Source organism: Varanus komodoensis, unplaced genomic scaffold, assembly GCF_004798865.1.
Source record: "Varanus komodoensis strain SLA01 unplaced genomic scaffold, ASM479886v1 scaffold38, whole genome shotgun sequence".
Taxonomy (NCBI): domain Eukaryota; kingdom Metazoa; phylum Chordata; class Lepidosauria; order Squamata; family Varanidae; genus Varanus; species Varanus komodoensis.
Window position 1 is genome coordinate 360,907 of NW_025335909.1, and position 18,465 is coordinate 379,371.

General features: G+C 44.2%; 2 protein-coding genes across 6 annotated transcripts in view; both read right to left on the reverse strand.

Moving 5' to 3' along the window:
• The window catches only part of CLTCL1 (clathrin heavy chain like 1), a 44,230-nt gene extending 44,007 nt beyond the window's left edge, over positions 1 to 223 (reverse strand). For all 4 annotated transcript variants that reach the window (XM_044440683.1, XM_044440685.1, XM_044440682.1 and 1 more), the window contains exon 1: positions 172 to 223. In XM_044440683.1, coding sequence (XP_044296618.1) covers positions 172 to 213 — 42 coding nt within the window. In that variant the 5' untranslated portion in view covers positions 214 to 223. The remainder of the gene's footprint in view (positions 1 to 171) is intronic.
• Positions 224 to 6,242: 6,019 nt separating this feature from the next.
• Positions 6,243 to 17,296, reverse strand: SNAP29 (synaptosome associated protein 29). 2 transcript variants are annotated; one of them, XM_044440724.1, is made up of 6 exons: positions 17,199 to 17,296; positions 13,486 to 13,852; positions 11,102 to 11,298; positions 10,377 to 10,462; positions 8,757 to 8,861; positions 6,243 to 7,531 (listed from the first exon to the last, which is right to left on the reverse strand). In XM_044440724.1, the coding sequence occupies exons 2-6, from the start codon at positions 13,711 to 13,713 to the stop codon at positions 7,374 to 7,376; spliced, it is 774 nt and encodes a 257-aa protein (XP_044296659.1). In that variant the 5' UTR covers positions 13,714 to 13,852; positions 17,199 to 17,296; the 3' UTR covers positions 6,243 to 7,373. The 2 variants fall into 2 exon arrangements, with proteins under 2 accessions (XP_044296659.1, XP_044296660.1); XM_044440725.1 differs by lacking the exon at positions 6,243 to 7,531 and adding an exon at positions 7,576 to 8,317.
• Between the last annotated feature and the right edge of the window lie 1,169 nt (positions 17,297 to 18,465).

Consider the following 18,465-nt stretch of genomic DNA (forward strand, 5'->3'; position numbering starts at 1 on the left):
GGCCCCCTCCCCAAACGGGGGAGCCCCCGCAGCCCACGCTAGGCCGCGGCCCCTCCGGGCCAACCATTCATCCCCCCCGAGGCTGAAAGGCGACGGGGGGCGCAGGCGAAAGGGGGAGAAGGGCCCCCGCGCCCGGCCTCCCCCCGCGCCCCCCCCGGAGAAACTGCTCACCTGGAAGTGCTCCTGGAATCTTATGGGGAGTATCTGAGCCATGGCGGGGCTGGGGAGGGTCCGGGGCGGGGGCGGGGGGAGAAGCCCTCTGGGGGCGAGCGGGCCGCCGAGAAGGGGCGCGGGGGCCGGAGGGGCTCCTCAGGTGAGGCGGGGGCGGGCGGGCAGCGCCGCGGGTCTGGCAGCACGGAGGGGAGCCGCCGCTGCGCCCCACACACTCGCACACGCGCGCGGGGAGGGAGGGAGGGAGGGAGGGGAGGGGCGGGGCTGCTCCGGAGGAGGCAGCGACGCGGCTGCGCAGGCGCGAGGCGTCTTCTCCCTCTCGCTCGCTCGCTCTCCCCCCTCCTCGCGCCTGCCCCCTCCTTCTCCTCCTCCCCCCCCCGCGCGGGGGCTTTTCTATCCCAGCTCCCAGCTCCCGGACCCCATCACCCCGTTCTGGAGATCACTCCGCTCCTCCGGCCAGGGATGGAGAGGGAGAGCGAGGGTCTTCCACAAGGAGAAATAGTCCCTGCCAAGGTCCCTGAGTCGCAGGCCCCCTCGGACGTCGCCCCCGCGCCCGAGGCTTCGCGAAATGTATCAATATGTAGAATACGCGCGCGTGTATGCACACACACGCGCATAGATACACTATCTATACACATATATAGTATGTATATATATTTACATACAGACACGCGCGCGCGCGTGTCTATTATACGCACACTTATATAAATAAATCTGATCTGGGCAAAGGCGCGCGCGCGGTTTTCGTTTCTCCCAAGCGCGGTCGCGGAGCCCCAAGGACGCGGCTTGGGAACGGCGGGGGGGCGGGTTGCCGATGCCGCCGGGGACGCAGGTTTCACGCCGTGCGTGCCTCTGTAACATGAGCTGCGAAACATTTCGCGTCCCGCTGCCGCGAAACCTCCGGCTTCCTCGCGTAACCAAAGCGCAAGAGCGTTTCTGCTTGCGCCTCTTTCATCGCGCAGCGCTCCGAACGCCCCGTAGCGGAACATGGAGCGGCAGGTGAATCTCTCCTCCTCGCCCGGCCCCGCCGCCCACCCGGCGCCCCCTGAAGGATTTGGCGGGAGGCTCCGTCGAGGCGCCTGATGCAGCCTCCCTCGTCCGCGGGCTGTCAAAATAAAAATTGCGAGCAGCTGGGGGCCGAGACCTGCCGCTTCCCCTGCGGCCCTTTGGCGGCTCCGTACGGCTTCTCAGTGTATTTTTTGTATTTAATGGTAATTTATTATGTTCTATTGTATTTCAATGTATTTTATTGTGTTGCAAGCCGCCCAGAGGCTTCGGCAAGGGGCGGCATAGAAATGTAGTAGTAGTAGTAGTAGTAGTAGTAGTAATAATAATAATAATAATAATAATAATAATACAGGGCCACGTGCGTCGAGGCGGCGATCCTAAGCGCGACTGACTAACGCGCAGCCTCCCTGGAGAGCGAGGTTTCCCCCCGAGTAAACACGGGCAGGATTCCGTTGTGAGAGAAGGAGCAAGAATAGCTTGCTGCTCATCTTGCCGGAGGAGGCAACGGCACGTTGTGTTCATTGCCGAGGGAGTGCAGACAACCCACACCTATTTTACTGCACTTGTATCCATTTTATTTTATGCATTTCTATTTTACTCCAGTGCTATGCAATCGGCGATATAGGCAGTTCGCGACAGTAGCTAAACAGGTCTATAGAACAAACGCCACCCATAAACATTTTCTATAATACAATATTTAGAAATAGCTTAAAATAGCAGATATTTAATAAAGAATAAAAAATACCAGACACAAATACTCACATTTTATTACATTTACATCCTGCCATTTTTTTTTCTTTCAAAGGAACCCAAGGCAGTTGCCAGGATCTGCTTTTCTTCCTCTTAATTTGAATCTCACAACAACCCTGTGAGGTAGGTTAGGTTAGAGTCATAGATTGATGCAAACCCAATGAGCTTCATGGGTGAATGGGGATTCTTTGTGCTGTTCTATTGGCTAAAATTGTGTTAGTATTCCAGCCTCTGTAGTAATTCAGATGTATATTTATACTACTATATGGACCAGTATAGATACATCCAAGTACACAGGGCTTCCAGTTGGGATAATCCAAGCTTGTTGTCTGAGTGTTTGGTGCACAGGGGTCCAGTCAGCAAATAGCTCCTATCCCCTCGCACCAAAAGTTTGCAGCTCATGGAACTGCATTTGATTCTTATTATTTTTATTTTATTTATTTATACACATATTTATAAGCAAGCACAATATTCAGAAGATGCTGGTGTGGTCTTGACAGCAGTTCCTCTTTCTGCGGAATTCATTCCCATGCAAGGTTCCTGGAATGACACAGTTCCAAGCTTGTAGGCATTCCACAGACCACAAACTTCCCTAGATCTGAATGGGCTTTTCATGCAAAGGAGTGGTTTGTGGTTTCTAGCTGGTGCCTTGAAAGACCATAAAATATGCCACCGCTTCTCATCACTTCAAGGAAGGGTTGTAAATGAAGCTTCTGCCAGTGCTCTGCGGGCTTTAACGCACACTTCTGCAACTGCTAGCAGGCTTTTCAAAGGAGCTGACGCCTTATTCAGGACTCTCCCAGCTGGAAGACATTGCCCTACAGCACCAAAAGTTTTCTCACATTTTTTTAACCACCCTCATTCCCTCGCAGGCTAAACATGACATCATGAGGTAATTTCTCTCATAGGGCTTTTTCATATCAGGAAACATACGGAGACTGCAGAGCAATGGAGAGATGCGTAATATACAGATATCACACATGGCCTCTGTCACTTCCAATTATTAACACTGCCACCGAAATGAGATCAAAATAGATTATAACACACCCTGCGTAAGCAGCAGAAAAACAGACGCCTCTTGCATAGGGAAGAATTCCAAGAAGTTATGTGCACACAGTTCAGCATCATTCTCTGACTTGGAAGATGAATCCTGAGCAGAAAATGAATCTCCCTCACTCACAGAAATCCAGGACTGTAAACTGAATGAAGAGCAGTGCTGACACTACAGGCCTCAGCAGCCTTCATAAAGCCTCTGTTATCTTTAGCCCTCTACTGAGACAACATCCTCCTAATGACTAAGAGAAAACTGCAGCTAGCAGGACCTTTGGGAGCTATCCAAGGTCCTGTTTTCATCTGCCCTCTCCTTAAGAGGGCTCCTGCCTTGACTTTACCTTCTGGGCCTTTACTACTTGTCCTTGCCTAGCCTGGATCTGTTTTACCTGATTTCACTTAGGATGTCACGGTGCCCTAGGCAGGACTTTGCCTTGATCTGATCCACATTTTTAGTAAAGCTGTGCTAACTACAGAATGGGACAGGTTCCTTCCAACTCCCCCTGGGGTGGCAGTGACAAGGGCAACTGCGCTGAGCAATTCCAGCAGAGTTTAGCTACCACTTTTATTTCCCAGAATGCTTCCGATAGAGCACCACTCTGGAGCATTGCGGGGAATTTAAATGACCATGCTTAGTCAGCGGCCACACTTCAGAATGTGCTGGTAGCCTCCACCACTGCCAAATAAGGCCTTGATGGCCAACTAAAAGAAAATTAACAGTGGAAGAAGTGTGGGTTTAAGAAAATAAATCTGAAAGATGTTCTCAGTTTTCTGAAGACTGAACACGAGGCATTCCCAAATTTAAACAAATTTTCTTGGAACCATTTCAAATTTGGCATTCAATTGGAGAATAGGACAGAGAGTGCTTCCAGACAACATTAAAAAGGATCATGCAGCTATTCAATCTTTCCCTCCTGGAGATATTTTGTTTGCAGAAAGGAAAGAGACAGACGCTCTGGTGAGAAAACATGAGAGTTACAAGCTGAAGATGATATTGACCAGATGTGCTGCAAAATTCCATGAATGAAGCCGCATGGTTGTGCAATCGAAGCCTCGCTTGAAAACATCCTATAACCGCTTCAGCAGCCCTGGTGAAACACTTGTCGACAAACTGCGGGGAGCGGGGGCAGACATCGTCAGTCAAAAGCAGCTTCTCAGCTGCTTTCAACATCAGATTCTCCCAAGCCATCAGCCACACTGGGAGATTGGTTGGGTGGATGGGTAAGGGAGCTTAGTAAAGATTTCCCTTTTCAAAACTCAGTAATACAAAAGATCACAACAGCTGGATTCTTAGCCTGAAAGGAACCATGATCCTAAAAATCAAGAAGAATGGACACTGGCAAATGTCCCAAACATGCTCCAAAAAAACTAGTTTCTTAATTTTTGGTCCTCTGCAAGAGAGCAAGTAACAGTTGGTGTTTTTTTAAACATTTCTGCCATTTTTCTTTTACTGCTTTGCCATGGCATTTGTGTATGCTTTCCAACCCTGTCTGCGGCTCCGTAATTTGTACCAAGATGTAACAGCTACACTGGAAGGAAATGAAAAGCAGAATGGAGGGGAAAGACGAAAGTGGCTGAGAGCAGGTGCTCGACCAGCGTGCTTTCCTACTTTGGATATGGGTGTGCTTACTCTGGAATGATGCAAAACACCTGCAATGCGAGTACTTCAGTGGAATAGAGAGATACTTGCCTCAATAGTGGAGCGGCGGACTTGTACACCAGTGAAAGTCCCAGGGTGGCGGCGGGGACGGATTTGGGACCATTATTGCATTCAGGGGGGCTCAGAAAATCAATTCCACCAGTGAGCTGATGTGGGAATAGACAGGAAGTTTCCTTCTGTAGCCAACAGGTCTACTGGGTGCTGATGGAAGGACTGGGACCACACTGAGCCACAGAGCTGCCCGTGGGCCAGTGGAAGGACCCAGGAAGAATAAAGGGGAGCACACCATCTGTTGGGAGCACTGTAGGCTGTTCAGTGAACAAGGGCTTCATGATGGCTTGTGTGTAGGGTATCTTAGCATGACATGCAAACCCACCTATTTCGCCAGTCTGACAAAACGCACTCCACTTTGATTGCGAGTACCGTTATCCACCAGGGTGGCTAACTACAGTTCCCCAGCAGTTACTCATACAAGCTGGGAATAATGGACATTGGAGTCCAACACCTAGAGGATTATGGCATCCCCTCCTCTGCCATTATTGGCATGCAAACGCTTAATCCTTCAGTATCCAGTCAGACAAGATTACTGAGCAAAAGGAGGGCCTTGTGCTGCACAGTCCTAGAACTACCTTCTATCAAGCATCTGTAATCCATTTTGTGAAATAAGCGGACACTGCTAAAAACTGTATCATTTACTCCACTCAAGGAAGAGATGCAGTTTAATAGCTTTACTTGGAAACTAATCATACTAAACAGCTACTTAAAATGTAAAATGATTGGTACAAAACCATCCCTTGAAAAATGTCTGATGTTTTCCAAGAGGGAAAAGTCAGGGATTTGGTCATGTTGCTTTTCATAAAACAGTCCATTTGCTATCAAATTGCATAATTATTACAAAATACTTGTTTCCCTCCACCCCTAACTTACATTTAACTTCTACTAAAGCAGATTATGCAGCATCTTGCCTATAGTTTCACTGAGTTTGACAGCATAACTTGCAGTACATCTGCAAAAAAACTCCCAGAATGGAAATTCCAGAGAAAAGTCCAAAAGAGCAGAAAAGACCCACATATTAGAACCCAATTGGCAACCACAAAAAGGCAGCTATACTGCTGAGAAAATGCTTGTGAGGTTTAGTGTTGTTTTTCATCTTTTGCTGGTGACAACCACCTCTTCCTTCACCAACCTTATCATGTCAAGAAATCTAAGCTCTAAGTTTTGCTGGTACTTTCTAATCATCCTATCCTCTATACTGAAAAAAAAATCTATGCACTACCAATGCTGTAAAGGTTAAGCCAGGGAATCCTTGTCAGGTGCGTCTCAGCCAAAATATTACTTTTATAAAATATATAAAATCTTCTGGATGATTTCAATTGAAACTCCAAAGCGCGCGCGCGCGCGCTCTCTCTCTCTCTCTCTCACACACACACACACACAGAGCAAGCGAGCGAGCAGAGTTCCTGGTTTTTGCAATGATTCACCAAAGCCACTCAAGAAATGGGTATCTGCCAGTATGCACTGGTTTCAGGGCTGCTTCCCTAATAAGTAAATAGAGGTGACCAAACAGAATTTAAAAAAAGAAAGACGCTTATGGTGCACAGAAGAGGAGCTATGATGGATTTATTTACAGAGCAGTGTGGCAGTAGGGTGGTCCTTTTAGCACTGGGATCCTTGACCTTGTGCACCAGAAACATCCCAGATAAATTAGCATGATAAACATTTCCGAAGCAGGTGAGTATGCCTACTGGCCAATATCCAGAGAGCCGCTTAAGGCATGCCCAGGGCAGGAGAGCAGACTTGCATACCAGATTATACACTTTCATATCCATAACCTGTTGTAGAAACACTTTGCCATACAGCAGACTTTCCCAATCTGGTACTGTCCAGGAGTTTTGAATTTCAGTTCTCACTGGCTCCAGCAAGCATGGCCAACAGTCAGGTATCTTGGGAGCTGTAGTCCCCAAAAAGGGAGGGTACCAGGCTGGGGGAGGCCAGCACAGAGGGTGCTGGTGACAGCTACTGTTCAAGAATCAAAGTTTCAAAGCCCCTCTGGGTATGCAGAACCATTTGTGCTACATTCTAGGGATCCCTTTAAGTATGTATTTTTTAAAAAAGAACAAACTTTAAAATGAGCAATATGTTCTTTGGGTTAAACCTCTTTTCTCAATATACACTTCCTCATATTATACCCTTCCAGCACTGGCACACCCCTTTCAGTGTGTAAAGGAGAAAAATAATCAAAACCAATGTTTGATTGACTTTGTGCCGGCTGTCTCCGAAGTGTCTTGTGCACAAGCCTTGAAACAGTGAACAACAGATGGTTTAGCGCGACCCTACAGCTTGTATCCAGGAATTCTTCAACAAATGAGCAGAGAGTAATGCTTGTGGTGAAATCGGTCAGGCACATACTCCTACCACATCGAATACGTGACACAGTTAAGGCCAAACAGCACTGAAAAGTGGCTCAGCCTTCACAGAAGAGTTTGTCCAGAAAGAAGGATTTCCTTCAGGATTAGGAGCCCTAGCAAACACCTGAAAGTGCCATTATCTACCCATACAGTCAAGAACATGGATTAAAATTTGGATTGGACTTAAGGACATTCATTTTTAATTACAAGGCAAGCCAATCACATTAGCCATTTCCTTATGCTGGTTGTCTCTCCACACAGCAAGACAATGTCAAATCGTAGAAGGGACAATGAGTTCCTGCATGGAGTGGAGCCATTAGAACTCCTTAGAGCTCCTTGACTTTTTTGTCTGTGGTTTTAATATTGATGTCCAGAGTATCCACTTTTTGAGTGAGGCGATCCAGGATGTCATCCTGCTCGTCAATTTCAGTCTGGAAGCCCAGAGCAAGGTTCTTCAGGCGACCTAGCCCCAAGGACATTTCCTCTAAAAGGAGCCAAGGAAAAGGTAGTTAGATCAGCAGCGAAAAGGCAATGCAAATTCGAGCAGCAATCCAGAATAAATACTGCTGTGCTAATTGCCTGACCAAGGAGCCAATGCTTAATTAGGTGGATGATTATTTTAATTTCTGAATGACCTAAGCCATTGAATGTACATTTAAGCCAGGCTATCCCAGCAAAATTCTGTGCCACAATGAAATGTTTTGCCTTTAAAGTGCAATAGGACTTTTGCTTTTGATATAAACGAACACAACTACCTGTCTGAAATCATTCAGATATGGAGGATTACTCCTGCCTTTAATACTTTTCTATTTCCAAGTCACTCCAAAGGTGTTAGCGTTCTTTTTACAAATGCAGCACACCTAATTAATTCCATCTACTTAGTTTACGTGGTCGAAAGTGTGACTTGTGGACTATTATTTATTCAAAAGAATGTCTAACTTGACTTTTGAGGTGTGTTGCCCTTAGAAGACAGCTTAGAAGATGACAACACAATGGGGAGATACAATTGCCATTCACTGCATACGTAGATATTTTAAAGCATTAAATGCCAACTAGAATGTACATGCTATCAGAACTGTGGTTTCTTGAAGCTATTGGTGATGGCGCCACCTTTACCATTTTGAGTAGAAAGTTCCAAAGTTATGGAATCACCACTGAAAAAGCCCCATTCTGAGTATCTGCTGGCCCAACAGCTGCTCTCATGTGTCCCCAGGGTCAGGTCTAAGACTTCATTCAGATTAGCAGACTCCCGAACCCACAGTGCTTCCACCTTATTTTGATTCATAAGATGTGGGGTCGGGGTGGAAGTATGGCAGTAGTTAGATGAGGCACTGCTGTGGATGCACTATTTTCTGCGTAGCAATTACAAGCCCTAGCAGACAACTCTGCTAGAGGGACATGGCAAGGATACGATGTGCGGTGTGGCAAAGCACACCATTCACCCATGATGTCCTAGCAGCTCTAAATGGCAGTGCTTTTTTTTTCTTTTCAAGTTTTCACTTCTGCCAACCAGGGATAACAGAAATTTTCCCGTAAGGGAGTTCCCATAAGCTTGTCATTTCCCATCTCCTCTTTGTTTGATGGGAAGGGGAGAGAAGTATAAATGCATCATTCTCTTTGGGAAGCTGTCTCCACAACAAGAATGCAACTTGCTTTCGGAGTAAGAAACTGGAGCCAAGCATCCTGGAGCTCAGGCTAGTGAAACTCACCCAAGTTTCTGTCGACTTTCTGGTGGTAGGCTCGGAGATGCTGATTCTTGGGGTACTCATCAGATTGGGATGAAGAATTTGAACTTGTTCCTCTGAAACTATCCTCTGGAGGGGACAAAAAGTGGCATGGTTGTTTAGAAGAGCTTGATATCACCAATCCTTTAAAAAAAGTTTGTGGTGCTATCATATTACTGAAACCCAACTTCAAGCTTTTCATAAACGAAAGTGAGCTTTTTCTTTCAGGCCTGCCAATCACAACTCATGCCTTGGTAACTTCAAAGGTATTTTAAGAAAATGCTTTCTAAGGAAAAGGCAACTTGGGGCTCCATTAAGAATCACCATGTCACTTATTTCTGACTATGTTAACACATTCACATTCAGATGGGCAGACTTCGAAGATATTTATGAAACTCCAGTTCATACACAAAGGATAGTCTGAGTCCTGCAAGCCAGATCTTGTGCTGCTTTCCTATGGAACGTTTATTCTAGGGCCTTGGTCAGTAAATAATCCTTATTCTCTTCTTCACACAGCCTTACACAGAGCACCCCCCCCACTCCTTTTTCCACTGTCCAGAAAGACCAAAGAAAGGAGAAAAGAGTCCTTCTGCCATCCCACCCACCTCTAATTTTCCCTGGCAAGAGAGAGGAGGGATGCACAGAGAACATGTATCTTCTTCTTGTGCCTTTCTATCGTCTCCCACTATCACTTTAGTTTTTCTGACCTGAGTGCAGCTAATCTTATCAAACCAGAAGTGATCCAGATCTTCAGGAAAGGAGAAAGGCACAGAAGAGGTGCTTTAGTTATGACCAAAATCAACAGGTTTTTTTACTTGCAGAGAGTTGTTCCTGTGTTATATTCTCAGAGTCCGGCAAGATACTCAGTGCAACAAACCATGATAAAACTGGGTAGTTAAATGTTCTTGGGTATGAATCAGTCTTACTCCAAAACACTCTCAGGAGTGAGGATCCTGCGGCCCTTAAGATGTTGGGCTCCACCAGCCGCTGCCACCACGGGAGTTCAATAGCATCTGGAGGCCAAGAGGCTCCCCACCCTGCTGTTTGCACTAAGACTGCTTAGATTTCAGCCTCACTTCATTAAAGCACCTATAAACACTCCCTTTCCCTAGTTCTTTGCTTTGCAGTTAAAGAAGATACTTAACCTGGTTTTGCCGTGCACATCCCAAGAAGGCTTATGCCATAATGAACATGTTGCTCTTAAGTGCCACAGTGTGCTATCGCAGCAGTTAACAATGCCATCTTTCTGAAATGTATGCATTCTTGAGCACTCAAAGTATTATTACCAGGGAAGAATTAGAATCTTCCCTGCTTCTCTTAGGGAAGGATGTTTTTAGTTGTACTAGAACGCAGGCACGGTGCTGGTGCTAAGTCATAAAAGGATCCAGTGGACACACACGGGCGTTTTGCAGTGAATACAAGAGGTCTAGAGCTGGGGGCATCTCTCTTATGAGATCAGCAGCTTAGCCTGGCTATGGCTCAAACAAGTCCTATATGTTATACACACAGAACAGTCCAAAGCAAAGCATAAACCTAGTTGGTTGTGCAGAGATAGGGGACATCAAACTAATTTCAAACTCATTTGGTACAAGTGTTTCTGCAAACCTGAATTATCCAGCTTCCGTAAATTTGGATGACTCTCTTGGTAGTTTGACTCTTGAACTTTACTGACAGACATGGCATCTTTTAATCTGGAGGAAAAGAGAAGAGAGATACCTTTCTCAGTATCTACTTCTTGCCCATTTCCAGTTTAATGATCAGACGAGGATTGAGACTTTTTCCTACCAGTTGTCTGTCCCAAGCTGACTGCAATTTGGACATAATTTGTAGCCACTGAAGCAACCTGAGCAAATAAGCACCCCGAAACTGATTTTGGGTGATTCTACACACCCAAGCGACAGGATTTTCCAGAAGATGATTTGCATAAATTTCATTAGCAGTTAAAAATGGTGCAAATCATGCCCCCTCTCAAAGATGCAATTCCAAGAAGCGGATCGACTTACACCATGGCGAGCTGGTAGCAGGGCATAGCTAATCATCTGGAATTTGTGAGGGCTAACTCATTAAAAAAAATCAGATTTTCATCCCCTATTGGATTCTTCACACATTCCGAATCCAAACATCCATATAAATGCCAGTTATCACTGCAAATGCAAGAGATATTACTATGCATTTCACATTGTACCTGTCCCCCTTGGAAAAAGGGGCCAGGTTGAAAACAGGGTAAAAATTTGCTGGAAAACTGGGTCCTAGGCTTACACCTCTGTTTTTGGCCAGGTTCCCAAAGTTTAAATATTTTACCTTTTCCATAGTTACCTTTGATTGCTTACCTGGTGCTTGCTTGGTATTCAGAAGCCCCGTTTTGTTCAGGCTTGACCTCTTGTGGCTTGGATTTAAAATAATTTACAAAGCCACCAAACACACTCTTAATGCTGTTGATGTGCCTTTGGCTTGTTTTTAAATCTTGTTCCATCTTATCCACCATGCGCTCAGTGCGCTTCAGTGCCTCCCCCTGCCGCACAAGCTCCTACAGAAGACAGTATCGTTTTAAAGGGATAAATAAAAAGGGACTTGCAACTTATAGTTCTAAAAAACTATTTTTCAAGAATCACACCCTCTGCTAAGTGGAAACAGGCATTTTTCAGATTTTGTAAAGTTGCACCATAATGCTGGGGGATGGGGGTGATAAATAATAAAAGGTGACTCTCTAAATTCCCATGGCATTGATTTAAATGATATAATAGAAATATAATTCAGGAGGAAGTATGGTGTCAAGGCTAGGACTTAAAGTTTACCCATCCATTGAACAACACATGCTCATTTAAAGATCCTTTCAGCATTTCGTAAGGTATCCTCTAGCACATTTGACAGTTTCTAGACACCAAAATTCAAAATGAAAATATAGCTGCAATCCCTTTTGCCAATTTCTCTCTCCTATGACCACAGGACTCTTTCAGGTATGGTCTGACGACGTGATCAGGGAGCAGAAAAAAATATTTTTTTGATTTAGCTTGAGCCTATAGGAAGCAGTGCAGTTCAGTTCAAATTTAAGTCTTCTACACTTGTTTTTGTTTTATAAAAGATGCCACTATCATGGGATTTAATTTAATCAGCTTCCCCGATTATTGACTTGCTATGAGCAGGCACAGTTCCTGGGTCAAATACTTTCATTCCTGTCCACTTGGAAAAATCCCCAATAACTATCCTAGAGGCCACCTTTCCCCAGTTTGACACCTTTCAGACTAGAATCCCCATCACCTTTCAGACTAGAATTCCCATCTGAACATTGGTCTGCTAGCTAGGAATAATGAAAGTTATGAACTAAAATGCATCTGAAAGATGTCAGGTTGGGAGAAGGACATTAGAAGATAAAATTGTTATATTAGCATTTTCATATATTGTTCCCAGAAATGTGAAGAACTTCACACACATGATCTTGCTGGTATCTTTCCAAAATTCCTGAAACATTCCCAGTACAACTGCCATATTGCTAGTGGGGGCAGGGGGAACCTGAAGCTGAGAGGGGCTTGCTTAAAACTCCCTGGTAAGATCTGAAGGAAGAAATTATGTACACAAGAGCCATGCTGGATCAGGCAAACCAGCAATCAAGTCCATCATCCTCTCACCAGGTGCTTGTGACATGTCTATAAGCAGGGCATGTGGTTCTTGGCAACTGGTATTTTGAACCCCTTCAGCATCTAAGAGATGTAGGACCCTTGGCTCCAATGTGGGTCACTTTACATTGGCTTGCACTGAGCTATGCCTGCCAATTTAATGTCCATTCCCCCAGTTAGGAGGTATATTTCCCTTCGGTGATGCAGAGAAGGGAAAAATTCATTTTGCAAGCTTGTAGTTACAAAGAATGTATGGATGCTAAGTGTATAAACTATTAATAGGGAAATTTTGCAACTGTGAAGTTATAATTCATGTGTCTTCTCCAGGTGGTTACCCTAAGAAGTATGCAAGGGAATGTACCCATGCCATTGATATATATATATATATGCCCGAAAGTGAAAAGCAACTAAAAGGAAGTGAGAGCAAAAGCACTGAACTCAGTTGAGAGGCATGGTTCACAACATGCACAGTTCCTTGGGTTGCTAACAGGCATTTGTCTGTCAGCAGTTTTCCGTTATCTTTACCTCACTTAAAATGTGAACAATGTAAGGGACTAAATGCTTCCTTTTCTTCTTGTTTCTCTTGTTCTTCTCCTACCAAAGATTGGACATCATCATGACTAAACCATCCTTAGATAGGACTGTTCTAAATAATATTGTATCACTACCAATGCATTTAATATTTTTTCAGCCAAAAAATTATTCTTACTACACTACTTTCCCTATTTAGTTTAACCTTGCATAATCAACTGTAGCTGTCCATATTTTCAATTTCTCATTATATAGCCATTCTCAAGGCATTCCACAAGCACGGTGCCATCACTCTAAAGGCAACCCACCTCACTTCATTAGGTGGGCATCCTTTGTGTTGGGGCAGGTATATGAATATAGTGGCTACCAGATGGGTTGCTAAACACGAGGCCACCATGAGTAGACAAGTAGTTGTATTATACATATACTTGAAATCTTTGTGCAATCAAGATTACAGGGCTTTTGTTTCAAAGATGCATTCCAGAAAATCATTACTATGCAAATACTATGTGCACCAAAATATACTCACTATAGGGTACAGTCAGGTCCATTTTCAGGTCCCTGCTTACCTCTGCTGTGGCTACTCCAACATGTTCAGACTCATAAATGAGGGACAGAGAGTGGTTAGTGCTATCCACTGTGGCCTTGGATCGCCTCAGGACTTCTTGCTGTAGATACCGCTGTCTATCAGGGCCCTCCCTAGGAGGTTCGTTACTTTCATTCCACTTTACTGGCTTTAAGTCTTCATCATCATCATCATCATCGAAAGGATTGTGGCTTTTTGAATAAGCAGACATATTTGCGGCTCCAGTGTCAGTTCTTTTCTGTGTGTGAATGTCAACAAAGGCAAAACCGAATGCAGCAGGCAGCCTTCAGAGCCAGCCCTACTCCTTCATATCAGGGACTGTCTGCATCCATGGGACAGAACCCAAAATCCTGCAAAAGAAGCAATATGTCTGTGAGGCTGAAACAATTAAGATGATTTGTTAGCATACACGTCTATACAAAGACATACAAGAATGACTGATCAACCTACCAACAGGTTAAGGGTACAATCTCATGCAAGTTTAGATGGAAAAAAATCTTATGCCTCTGAGCATGCCATAGCCAGCCATGCCTGGTTGGAAGCTGTAGGGCATTTTTTTTTGTCCAAACATGCATAGGAATGCATCCTAAATAACTAACAGTTTGCTGTTTTCAGGATGCCCAAAATGGGTTGCGTGAAAGCAGTGCATTACCATTTTTATGGGCCAGTCCTCACATATAATTTGATTTGTACCAATTGACATAATGGTACCTTAACTTCTAGTTTAAGCAGTTGCTAGTGCTCTGGAAAGCTGTAGTTCACAATGTGATCCTCTTTTAAGGTGGGTTGAGAAAGAGACGCAGCAAGAGGTAGCTTGTCTTGAGCTATCATGCATCAAACAGAAATCAGTAACAGTACAGAGTCTGTCTTTGGGGAAAGAGCCCCCTTGTTTTAACCATATTGCCAATATTCTTCCTTTTTTGCCAAACCAAAATAGATTAAAATTACCTCCATTTAAAAACAAGTTTCTTGATCTGGAAAATATGTTATAGATGTGCAGGAACACCTATTAACAGGGGAAGAAGCAACATTCCTACAACGGAATCTAATCTAACCTAACCTTAGTGCTTAATCATCAACCATGGCTCATCTCAGGACAATCTGTGTCACTGCACTTTGCTGACACCTCCTCACAAGATCAAATACCATTTTGAAAACATATCCTGTTGACCGCTTTCTTTTTAGTTACAACTAAGATATCAGCATGGGAACTCAACACCTGCTAAAGGGATCCTCAATTTTTTGGGATTTTGAGGGTATTGTGGGTGTATCCATTCACAAAATGGATGACATGGTGGAGATGACTGGTCTTATAACCCTTGTTGCCTACAAGTCAAACCAGCAAGTCTAAAAGAAAGTAACTTGCCCAAGAAAATAAGCAGGAGTCAGATGTGAGAGTACAGCTCAGCCCCCCAGATATTTTGAACCCAAATAAAAAGGGTGCTGGGTGGCATCCATTTGATTTGCATCATGTCGAACTTCCACTTTTTTCTTTTTAATGTAAACAAGAGAGGCAGGGAGCGAAGAGACATCGTTTCAGGAACCAGGTTGAACAGCCATTGTCTCAGCCAGTAGGATAAAGGCTGTTTGGATACAATCAGATGAGGCTGTCTTAAGTAATGATAACCAATGTACTAGAAGAATCACACCACCAGATGATCCTAACCATGTTCTAGCTAATTCTGTGGGATCCACTTCCTGGAAAGCAGATGTAGGGCTGTAACATTTAATCTGAAGAACCTTTATGCCAAGTCATTTCACCTCCCCTTCTTTTTTTGGTCATGTACAGCCTCCACTAGTTTCTGGAGAGTTTTTCTTTTTGCCACTGAACTCTGAATACCAGGATATCTGGAAAACCTCACCTCTGCCCTTCCAGTTTGAAAGCCCACAAGTCAGGATCCTGTTCAGAAGATAAGTTGCCTTCCCTTAAGATAATTTCTTATTCACAGTGAAGTACTGAAGATTTGTGTGCATGGAAAAGAAAATCTAACACGGAAGTGATACTTAAATGCCAGTGCATGAGATTCTACGCAACCACAGGGGACAAGAGTGGAAAGATAAGCTACAACAGCTCAGATCTAATTCCTATTATGGTTATAGTCTGTCTGAACCCCCAAACAGGGTTAACAAGAACAAACATAGGTATGAAATACAGGTATGAAATAAAGACCTTTCTATTCCCAGACTCTTTAATTGATCCCAGCTATAAAATGCATTTTTATCTAGGCTATAGTTTATATCTTGTGTTGATATGCTTTACTGGCTACTTACTAGCATTTTCTGTCTCATATAAGAAAGCAATGCTTTATTTTATTTTACTTGTCTTTACTACCTGTTCAGTTATTGTACTTCTTATGAATTTCTGGGAACTGTCCAGAGAACCTTGGCTATTAGTTGGTACAACAATGAATTCACCTGTTTTTATTTTCATTACAGACCTTGCTGATAACAGGGCAACAGACCAGTGCCTTATCAGTGTTTTAAATAAATAAATGAATAGCACCTAGGAGCTACATCATGGAGTACAAAAACAGTTGTAATGCATTTGATATTTCAAAAAAAATTATACCATTGTTTTATTTAATTTAGCCCTCAAAGTGGTTTACGTTGAAACCATTATAAATGGCCTATATAATTTTTAGAGAAAAATAAGTCAAATTTTCAGTTAAAAAACAAAGCAAAAATAATGTTTTTAAAATCTAGGTAGGTAGGAGAGAAAGAGAAATTCATTATGGAACAAGAACCTGAGAAAAGTTGCACAAAATCTAAGTGTGTATAGAGCCTTTGCACAGTCTTTGGAGTGTTGGAGGACTGGAAAGACCCACATTCAAACCCACATGCACCCTATGGTAACATCCACATGCAAACCAGATGGCTCCTTCTAAAGCAGATATTCTTCTGACCTGGTGCCAGCAGATGTTCAGGGCTTCAGTTACCACCCGCCTCTGCTGGGATAGCCAATCATTAGGAATTTCAGGGGGCATCAGGATGGGGACAGCAGGAAAAGTGTTTTCCCTGTGTCAGAGAGCCTGGCTTTACATTGGAGACCCTGTTCCCTCTACAAGCCAGGACTGTAAACCAAGGTTTGGTTTTCTTGCATATGAATCCTTATTTGCTTAACTGCACACACCAGTGAGAGAAGCCAAGCAGAAGCAGATGGACCTCAAGCTAAGCTCTACGGCTTATCTGAGGTAAACAGCAATTTGCCTTGTCTGGCTTAGTATTCTGCATTATATACAATTTTATGCATATACTATCATTAAATAACACTCACTATATTTCCTAAAAATATTTTATTTCCTGGTTTGTACAAACACTCTTCTCCCACCTCACTCTCAAACCCAGCCATTCCCAACCTGGTGTCCCCCAAGGTGTAATGGACTACAGACACCAGCTGGCTGGGGAAATACTGGCTTTTCAGTGCAACACTTTTGCAGGGTACCAGGTTGTGGTAGCCCAAATTCACACAAATTTTCCAGTCAGCTGTACGGCTCTCTGGGTGATTTCTAGCTAGCCAGCAGCTCACTCTCAGCCTATCCTACCTCGCAGGGTTGTTGTGAGGATAAAAGCAGGGAGGCAAGAGACTCCGCCTGAACCAGATTGAAGGAAAAGTCGGGTAAATAAAGCGTAACAAGCGAAGACAGAGGGAGAAGGGCTTGGCTTTCGAGGCCCTCCCCGAGACCCCTCAATACTCACCCCCAATCGCGGCTCGACGAAGCTCCTCTGGTTTCTCCCTTCCTGTCACGGGAGGCGGAGGCGCGCAAGCGCAGTCGGCCCTCGCGAGGCGTAGCGGGGCGAACCATCCCTGAACTTAAGGCGGGGTTGGGCGGAGACAAAATGCGCCCAGACAGAAAAACAGATAGGCGCGATCGGAATGAACCAACCACTGGCTTTGAAGGGGGGAAGGCAGAAATAATATGATGTCACATTCATCCCTTTATGGGTTGAAAGAACGGGAGAAAAGAAGTCGGACCAAGCCATTGTCGAAAAGTGCTCTTTGGAGAGGGTGAGCACTTTTTAAAAGAGAATGTAAAAGATTTCTAGGTTGGACAGATCTTGGGTTTAAAAGGGCGGAATTCCAGGAACGAAGTCATCGCGGGCGGAGCCATCTTTGTGGTCACGTTCACACTACAATCCTATCCGTGTCTTCTCCGGGGTAAACCCCAAAGATTTAGGAAAGGCTTGGTAATATTTTCCAGAGTGCCAGGCTGAGGTTTGTCCCAGTACTGCCTCCTGAGTTCCTATAACTGGAGATAATGGAAATTGACTATAGGGCTTAAAATTGCTTAAGGGCAGAAAGAGCCCTGCTGGATCAGATCGCTGCCCATCTAGTCCAGCATTTTGTTCACACAGTGACCAGCCAGTTGCGAACTGGAAACCTGTAAACAGGACAGGCGTGTGACAGCATTTCTCGCCCATGCTCCTCAGCAACTGGTGTACATGGGCACTGTTGCTGTTTTTACGTGCTCTCAAGTCATCTCGGACTTACAGTGGCTTTATATGAATCAATGAAAGTAAAAGAAGTGCAAAAGCAGGACTGCAGTTGAACAGCAAAAAATAAAAAATGCCTTCTCATACTGTGCCCAAATTATGACAGCTGCAATTTAATCATTTCTGCTTCCGGGGAAAGTTCTGGCTTGATTTGATCTAGGAATCACTTGTTAATTCAGCCAGTTCAGGCTGTATGCAAAGCCCTCCTTCAGGACCATGTTTCAAACACCTTATTATTATATAACAGCGGACATTGCAGGGCTATTGTAAACCATCTTGCCCCACCCCATACGCACAACTTTCCACCTGAAATATATGGGACATAGGCATTGTTATTTGCACTGGAATTGACAGTTGGATTTTAAATGTTCGAAAGAGCAAACATAAGTTGCATAAGTTAGGACCTGAGTACGAAAGAGTGTGTGCTACTGTCTTTTTTTCTTTATAGTTGGACATACTTGAGTATATTTCT